This window comes from Oncorhynchus gorbuscha, linkage group LG17 (assembly GCF_021184085.1).
Source record: "Oncorhynchus gorbuscha isolate QuinsamMale2020 ecotype Even-year linkage group LG17, OgorEven_v1.0, whole genome shotgun sequence".
NCBI lineage: Eukaryota > Metazoa > Chordata > Actinopteri > Salmoniformes > Salmonidae > Oncorhynchus > Oncorhynchus gorbuscha.
Window position 1 is genome coordinate 16072529 of NC_060189.1, and position 10000 is coordinate 16082528.

Below are 10000 nucleotides of genomic sequence, written 5' to 3' on the forward strand. Positions count from 1 at the left end.
TCAGCGGCATAGACTGGGAGACTAGTCAGGATCGAGGCAAAGGTGAATGGAGCAAAGTACAGAGAGATCCTTGATGAAAACCTGCTCCAGAGCGCTCAGGACCTCAGACTGGGGTGGAGGTTCACCTTCCAACAGGACAACAACCCTAAGCACACAGCCAAGACAACGTTGGAGTGGCTTCGGGACAAGTCTCTGAATGTCCTTGAGTGGCCCAGCCAGAGCATGGACTTGAACCCGATTGAACATCTCTGGAGAGACTTGAAAATAGTTGTGCAGCAACACTCCCCATCCAACCTGACAGAGCTTGAGAAGAACTGCAGAGAAGATTGGGAGAAACTCCCCAAATACAGGTGTGCCAAGCTTGTAGCGTCATACCCAACAAGACTCGAGGCTGTAATTGCTGCCAAAGGTGCTTCAACAAAGTACTGATTAAAGGGTCTGAATACTTAATTTATATAAATTAGCAAACATTTCTAAAAACCTGTTTTTGCTTTGTCATTATCAGATATTGTGTGTAGATTGATAAGGAAAAAAAATATTTAATCAATTTTAGAATAAGGCTGTAACCTAACAAAGTGTGGAACAAGTGAAGAGGTCTGAATACTTTCCGAAAGGCAAAGTATATTAATAGAAAAGGTGTGTACAGCAGTAGTTACAGTATATATTACACATATAAATATAACTGCACCACCTATCTTACTACATAATAAGAAAATACAACTTGGATACATTCAGGAAGTATCTTGATTGTCTATGATCCTCAAAGTGGAGATATTGTTTATAGATTCTGTATAGGATGCTGTGTGTCACTGCTCCATACACACCACTGAGGTACTTCATAGGGATGTGTGTCTCTGAGCAGGGTATTATAGCCATAAACAACTCTCCAAGTCATTTAATATGACACCTTTAGAAAGACTGTGGGCTTATAGGTAGATAGATGGCTTCGCACTACATGGCATTGACTGTCCTCCAACGAGAGAGAGAGGGAGAGAGAGAGAGAGAGACCGTATGAGTGTCTTCCAACGAGAGAGAGGGAGAGAGAGAGAGAGAGACCGTATGAGTCTCTATATTATAGAGTATGTGTGCCATTAGAGCCCCTGACCACCATCACTTAAGACCCACAGCAGGAGGGCAGCGCGCCACACACCGGAGAGAGGGTGGAGAAGAGAACAGCAGAGGGTGAATGAATAAATCAGAGTACAGAAAAGTGTATGCAGACAGTGTGTCAGAGGGAGAGTGAGGCCGGCAGGTTAAGGTGAGAAACACTGATCCCTCTCTCAGGGAAATGTCAGCACTTTACTGATGACCACACAAGGTAAAAGGTTGGGGTGTGAACATTAAAACCGTTACACGAAATTGGGATCCTTAACATTAAGAAAAATGAATAACCAAAAAACAACATTACTATCAAAGTGCAGTTATCACAAAACAGTATTTTCTGAGAGGAAGAGGCAAAAGCAAACTTTAAGCTACTGTGGTGAATTTTCACGGCATGGAAGACAAGATACACAGTTTACCAAGATATACATTGCCTTCAAAAAGTATTCACACCTCTTGACTTCAGTTGTTACAGCCTGAATTTAAAATGGATACAATTTGGATTTTGTGTCACTGACCTACACACCTAGACACAATACCCCATAATGTCAAAGTGGAATAATGTTTTTCAAAAGTTGTACAAATTAATCAAAAGTGAAAAGCTGAAATGTCTTGAGTCAATCAGTATTCAACCCCTTTGTTATGGGAAGTTTAGGAGGAAAAAGTTGCTTAACAAGTCACATAATAAGTGGCATGGACTAATAACTCTGTGTGCAATAATAGTGTTTAACATGATACCTCATCTCTGTACAATACAATTATCTGTATGGTCCCTCAGTCGAGCAGTGAATTACAACCACGGGTTCAACCACAAAGACCAGGGAGGTTTTCCAATCTTTCACAAATAATGGAACCTTTTGGTAGATGGGTAAAAAAAAAAGCAGACATTAAATATCCCTTTGAGCTTGGTGAAGTTATTAATGACACTTTGGATGGTCTATCAATACACTCAGTCACTACAAAGATACAGGTGTCCTTCCTGACTCAGTCGCCTGGAGAGGAAGGAAACCACTGGTGACTGTAAAACTATTACAGAGTTTAATGGCTGTGATAAGAGAGAACTAAGAATGGATCAACAACATTGTAGTTACTCCACAATACTAACCTAATTGATGGAGTGATAAGATGGAAGGGCAGGCCTGTTGTCACCTCGTCTGGGGCCAATTTTAGCTAACCACAACCCTTTCCTAACCTTAACCGAATTCTCTTAAACCTGCCTCGTTAATTCTCCTAACCTGCTGCGTAAGTTCTCCTACCTGCTATGAAAAGTCACTTCTGCTCGTCAAAACCGGCAGGCCTACCCTGAGAATAGTCTTGGTTTCCACTAATGCGATACAGCCTCGTGCTAGCTCACCTGCTCTTTCTCTTTGCTAATGATGTGAGTGTGTGTTCAGTCTTCAGTCTGTTGAGTGTAGTATACCCTAAACTACTCATTGATGATAGGCAATGTTTTACTGAAGTTGAAAAGTAATGGTAGTACATCTGAAAGAGACATACCGAGAGACCCACACCTTTGCTAGCAGTACCAGCAGAGCTGCATTGTGAATTAACGTGCTATTTTGTTAATTCTTATTCTTGTTTTAATGGAAAACAAATAACAAAAAATTGCTGTTTTAACTTTAAGACATTTTTGTATTTGTCACATCCCTAGTAAAAGGACAAGTAGAATACATAGAGGACATAGGAGTACACATCCATGCATACACACAAAGCGAGAGAGACATTTTTTTTCAAGGGAGACTGGTTAGAGAAAGAAATTGAGAGGGATTAGAGTTTAGAGAGAGAAAAAATAGTAGTTTTGCTGTAATTTGACATTAAAGATTCTATATCTCTCTCGCTCTGTTTCTCTCCTTTGATGCTGTAGCTGTGGCCTGTGAGCTGAGAGGTACTGCCTTGTTAGCAGAATCCTAATAGGCAAGGTAGAGGGATCATACGTGTTCAATACTCTTTTGTTGTGTTGCAATCTGCCTGTGAGAAAGGTTGAGAGGCCTGCCTGCTGGATATGCACAAAATAATATCAGCAGAAACACATTCTCCTCTCCCTCCCTGCCCTCGCTTGGCCAGCACACGCGTACCTACAAAGGCGAGCGCGAACACTTTTCTGTCCAATGCACGCTTACACTACACACATCAGATCTAGTTTTTCCTATGGCAAAATCTTACTTTGAATTTGAATTGAATATACTGGAGCTTTTAATAGGTGTCAATTTCACATTGATATTAGCCTGTATGATCTGTTTGCTCTGGATTTTCTCCTGAGTTGTTTGTAGCCCTAGTTTTTAAATACATTATAAAATCATTGTTTAAAAACTCCTCTCTGGTTTCACTACCTACAATGATAGAATGAATTACTGCCACTATCGACACAGTATACATGAGCTGAGTAATGTGATAAATTGGTTAGTCAGGCTCATTGTACAGTAACACACTCATCAGTCATACTCCTTAGGACCACACATTTTTCTAATTGGCCCAGGGCTCAGGAGAGACCCCGCCCCCCTAGGACCACCTTCAATGTGAGCCATTTTGAGCCACTGGATACATTCATCACTTCTCAAAATGGCTCACATTGAAGGTGGTCCTAGGGGGGCGGGGTCTCTCCTGAGCCCTGGGCCAATTAGAAAAATGTGTGGTCCTAAGGAGTGGTGCCTATTGGGTCTTAGGCCAATTAGAATTGTAAGTGCTCCGAACGGAGTAGCCTTCAATGGGGGTGTGGGCCAATTAGAACAAGAACACATAAATGCCAGTAATGTTTGGGAAATGAATTATTGTTAATAACATAGAAAATATATGTGTCCGGTTTGGTTTGTGTATTGTGGTGCTTTGGTGTTGAGTTGGTGCAGTTTATAGTGGTGTGAGGTTTCACTGGGGTTTTGTTGTGGTTTTAAGTCAGCAGATAGCGTAGTGGTTAGACCAGTCACCGAGAGTTTGGTCTTAACTCACTTGCCTAGTTACATTTAAAAAATAAGATGTCTCAATAAAGAGCATCACAAGTCAAGTCTCTCTGTTTCTCTTTCTCCTTGATCCCTCCTCAGATAGTGGTGCCCTCTCTGTTCTATATTTACCCAGCTAGTACATAACGTTCTGAGAACTACAGTATATGTTGGTGAGAGTGTGGTTGTCCTATGTTTATTTTGCATACAACTTTCCGGGAATGGTTCTTTGGAACATTTTGTGGGAATTTCAGTACTTCAGTATAACGTTTCCCACAGGTTTCTTCATGGTTTTATTCTATTTAAGTCATGTTCTCAAATTGTTCTGAGAATTTTAGGAAACATTCCATAAAAACCATAAGGAAACTTTAGAGACAACATTCTAAGAATGTTATTTAAAAACACATACATACATTATGTTCTCAGCATCAACAAAACCCTCTATCTTGTTAAGTTTGTTCAGGTGTGTTGGCCGCACCCACTAATCGTCCACACCTGATCTTAATGAGTGCCTGTTTAATTTAAATGGGCTCTGTTTGAATAGACTAAAATGAACAGCTGTGTATGCATAAAAAACATGGCATGCTAGCTCCATCCTCGTGGCGCAGTGGATTAACTCCATGGATAGAGAGAGAGTTATAGAGAGTTATAGGTTTGAATCTCACTGATGCTGTGTCACAAAAAAATTAATGTGTTTTCATGATTAATGCCTAAGGAAAATAATTTCCACGTGTCCTATTTGTGCTTGGAGTAAAAAATATTGACCCAAAATAATCTAGTAGTGTTGTTAAAAGTCTTATTGAAATATTCAGTGAAAGTTTTAAGGAAGTTATTCAAAAACCTCCAAATAACCTATAATTTCCATTCCCCGAGCATTAATAAAACTTCCTGTCTGTCTGTCTGTATGTCGGTCTCCCTCCCTCCCTCCCTCCCTCCCTCCCTCCCTCCCTCCCTCCCTCCCTCCCTCCCTCCCTCCCTCCCTCCCTCTCCCTCCCTCTCTCCAGGTGGTCTCGTCCTGAGCAGGTGAATGGTGTGTTAGAGTTCTACAGTGTTTACCTGTCAGTAGAAGGGGAGGAGTCAGTGTGTGTGTATAACAGCTCGGAACTGTTTGAAGACCACACCCTCCGTAACCTGACACCAGGCACCACCTACAGCTTCACTGTCACTGTGAGTACACACACGTACACTCTCAGCTATATATGAGGATTCAATTATACTGTATCATGTGTTATTACATAACTTTTTGTGTCCAAACGAAACTCACCTTTATCTTGTAAACCTTGTTTCCTGTGTGTATGCATGTTTATACATGTGTGTGTGTGTGTTTGTGTGTTTCCCATGTGTTTAGGCGTGTACGGGGGGAGGCTGTTCCTTCAGCCCCCCTAGCGAGGCTCACACAGAGGAGAGCACCCCTGAAAACATCCCTGCCCCCTACGTCACTCCTCTCTCCCCCCATGCCCTCAACATTACCTGGACACCCCCAGACACACCCAACGGTAAAGAGGTGAAGGGTTATGATGGGGGGAGAGGGGGGTGAGGTGGGAATGTGGAACAATTGACAATTGGTTAGCGTGACAGAGAAACAATTCTTCATGGTTTACCATTGGCTGTATAAATTCATATCATATGTACTAGATATATAGTGCCTTCGGAAAGTTTTCAGACCCCTTGACGTTTTCCACATTTTGTTAGGTTACAACCTTATTCTAAAATGGATTTAAAAAATAAATACTCATCAATCTACACACAATACCCCATAATGACAAATTAAAAAGAGGTTTTTATGAAAGTTTGCTAATTTATTAAAAATAAAAACTGATATCACATTTACTTAAGTATACAGACCCTTTACTCAGTACTTTGTTGAAGTACCTTTTGACGGTGAGTACAGCCTTGAGTCTTCTTGGGTATGACGCTACAAGCTTGGCACACAATGGGAGATTCTCCCATTCCTCTATGCAAATCCTCTCAAGCTCTGTCAGGATGGACAGGGAGCGTTGCTGCACAGCTATTTTCAGGTCTCTCCAGAGATGTTTGATCGGGTTCAAATCCGGGCTCTGGCTTAGAGTCGTTGTCCTGATGGAAGGTGAACCTTCGCCCCAGTCTGAAGTCGCGCTTCCTAGCAGGTTTTCATCAAGGGTCTCTCTGTACTTTGCTCCGTTCATCTGTCCCTTGATCCTGACTTGTCTCCCAGTGCCACTGAAAAACATCCCCACAGCATGATGCCGCCACCACCATGCTTCACCATAGGGATGGTGCCAGGTTTCCTCCAGACGTGATGCTTGGCATTCAGGCCAAAGAGTTCAATCTTGCTTTCACCAGACCAGAGAATCTTGTACCCAACTACTTGGTCAATTAAAGGATCATAGGTGGAGGGGAAGTTGGACAGGGATGACATACTGAGGTACACACTTTGTATTTGTACGTACTCCTCCAGCTCCATACACTGACAGGGGCGTTTTGACAGTGCAAAAATGGGAGATGTTTACCAAAATTGAGGGAGGCTAGTCACAGCACTTAACATCTGTTCTGGAATGCTGCACACGTCACAGTCACTTTTAGATACGTGATTGTTAAAGTATTGTGAATATGGAGGGAGAGAGAGGGTGAAAGGGAGAGAGACCGAGTGAGGGACAAAGAGAAAGAGAGAGAGAGTGGGGATAGAGAGTGAGAGAGAGAGAGAGAGAGAGGAGAAAGAGAGAGATGGGGAAGAGTGATAGAGAGCAGGAGAGAAGGGGGGGAGAGAGAGAGCGATAGAGAGAGAGAGTTGGTAAGAGCTTGCTGCTTCTTTAAGTGGATGGCAAGTGCTCTCTTTTGACTGAAGCTGTGAACTGCAGGCTGGGAACACATAGGAGAGAGCTGCCTAGACATGATTTGTTTCTTAAAGTTCACCTTTTTTAAATTTGGTGTAACATAGCTCAGGTACAAACGCTGACGATCAGCTATTTAGTAGACACTCTTATCAGAACCATGTATAGTAAGTGTATACAACAAAGAGGACAGGATGTCTTAAAAAGCAAAACATCACACGTACATTTGCTCTGAGTTAGATAGGAAATCTAGTTGTTGGAAGGAGGAATGCCATCTGTAGCAACACGTGTTGTCAGGGGATGCTCAAAGACAGTACCACGATGTCCACAACGATGTCTGTATTTCTGGACAACAATAGAAAGATCATAAACTATGTGCAGTCACGGTATGGCTTGGTACATGCTCTTAGGAGAAAATACACAGCTTAAAATGAAACTCGCTCCAAATTTGTTCTTGACAAAATTGTATGGTAATCAATACTCTTACTTTAACAGCAAAAATATATTTCCAAAATAAATATGTTCGCTTTCGTGCTGAAAATGTTGATGTCTAACAAATGTATACATTGTTTTATTCAAACACTTTAATTGTATTTGTCTGCCAAATAAATATATTTGGTTCAAAGATCACACTACGTTTTGTAACCTTCCCATCAGAGTTGAGCTCAATTCAGAATGTTTGAATTGACTCCCATTCAACTCATGAGTTGACAATAGAACATGAGTGTTTCATTGAATCTGACAGGTATACTTCCAGATACCAAGAATATATCACTTTTCTCTGGAAACAATGTTCAAATACTCTTTTAACCTTAGTGCTTAGAATAGATCATTATATTTTCTCGACAAAAAATGCAGGTATATTAGACCCTACCTTATATATTGTGTTTTGTATTCTAATGCCACAATCCGTGATTGGTACAAAGATTTTGCGGACTTGTACTTTCTGGATACAATGTAAACCCTATGATATCACTTATACTGTATATGCCTCTTGACCGTCAAACTACTGATCATCCCATTATAACCCCCCAAAAAATGTTTTCAGCTAACCGATCGCTGCAGCTGTACATAATCTATTGGTAAATAGCCCACCCATTTTCACCTACCTCATCCCCACAGTTTTTATTTATTTACTTTTCTGCTCTTTTGCACACGAATATCTCTACCTGTACATGATCATCTGATCATTTATCACTCCAGTGTTAATCTGCAATATTGTAATTATTCGCCTACCTCCTCATGCCTTTTGCACACATTGTATATAGACTCCCCTTTTTTTCTCTACTGTGTTATTGACTTGTTAATTGTTTATTCCATGTGTAACTCTGTGTTGTCTGTTCACACTGCTATGCTTTATCTTGGCCAGGTCGCAGTTGCAAATGAGAACTTGTTCTCAACTAGCCTACCTGGTTAAATAAAGGTGAAATAAAAAAATAAAAACACAGACTCATTGTGTTCAGAACATTATATAGTGTGTATATTATAGTGTGTATATTATAGTGTGTATATTATAGTGTGTATATTATAGTGTGTATATTATAGTGTGTATTATATAGTGTGTATAATATAGTGTGTATATTATAGTGTGTATATTATAGTGTGTATATAACAGTGTGTATTATATAGTGTGTATTATATAGTGTGTATATTATAGTATGTATATTATAGTGTGTATATAACAGTGTGTATTATATAGCGTGTATTATATAGTGTGTATAATATAGTGTGTATTATATAGTGTGTATATTATAGTATGTATATTATAGTGTGTATATAACAGTGTGTATTATATAGTGTGTATATTATAGTGTGTATATAACAGTGTGTATTATATAGTGTGTATTATATAGTGTGTATAATATAGTATGTATATTATAGTATGTATATTATAGTGTATATTATACCGTGTGTATATTATAGTGTGTATTATATAGTGTGTATAATATAGTGTGTATATTATAGTATGTATATTATAGTGTATATTATACCGTGTGTATATTATAGTGTGTATAATATAGTGTGTGAGCATTTGGCTCCGTAAACCCTCCACGCCTATTAGACGTGATAAATGACAGCCTTGCTAATCTGACAGCCATTTAATATGAAAAAAAAAACATTCAACACAATTACCCGATTATCTCGCACTTAAAACCCCTTCAAAAGGCTTTAATTCTTCTCAAAGAATGCGTTGTACTATTCGTCTGGCTGCTCATAATGTGGAGTCAATATGGAGTCCATATGATTTGCTTGGTTCCACACCACTACAAGTCTGGAGGAGTTTTTCCCAATTTTCCTGGAGATTTGTTGGCTAATCCCACTGGGGATTAAAGTGTGGGAAACATGGAGACAAGCAGGAGAATAAGCTTGTTATGTATTAGGCTTCACATCAACCTGGGCTTATTACAACACTCTCACAACTCTGCAGCCCAAATGGCACCCTATTCCCTATTAAGTGCACTACGTCTCCTATAGGGCTCTGGTCAAAAGTAGTGCACTAATTCGGGAATGGGATGGCATTTTGGATGCATTCCAGCTGAATATGGGACATTTTACGTGTGGAGACGTATTACTGTCAATTTCTTTACAAAGACGTGAAATGGTTTTCTCTGGGCAGACGCATAATTAAAACAGAATAGGTTCTTACCACAAACATGATCTGTTGAGCCCTGTATGGAGGAAAAAGAGACATGCTGTTTCCTTATGAGGCTGTAATAACCTCAGGATAATTCCTTGTGATTGGTTTACTGACAGGGTGTGTGTGTGTGTGCGTGCGTGTGTCTGCGTGTGTATGTGTGTGTGCTTTCCTCTCCTCTAGGAGTGATCAGCAGCTATGGAGTGTGGATGAACGGTGTGCTGGTCCAGAACTCTACCTCCCTATGGTTCTCTGTTGACCACCTGTCTCCCTGGAGTCTACACAGCTTTAGAGTACAGGCCTGCACCGCACAGGGCTGTGCCCTGGGACCACTGGTGAGTCACACACACACACACACACACACACACACACACACACACACACACACACACACACACACACACACACACACACACACACACACACACACACACACACACACACACACACACACACACACACACATGGATATTATCGAACACATTCACTGTCACGCACACACACTTGCACGTAGTGTCTGT

General features: G+C 40.5%; 1 protein-coding gene across 1 annotated transcript in view; it reads left to right on the forward strand.

Moving 5' to 3' along the window:
• Window positions 1-10000, forward strand: part of LOC124001293 (usherin-like) — a 471917-nt gene that overhangs the window by 238343 nt on the left and 223574 nt on the right. The window contains 3 exon segments of the mRNA XM_046307964.1: window positions 5039-5201; window positions 5383-5530; window positions 9663-9814. Coding sequence (XP_046163920.1) covers window positions 5039-5201; window positions 5383-5530; window positions 9663-9814 — 463 coding nt within the window.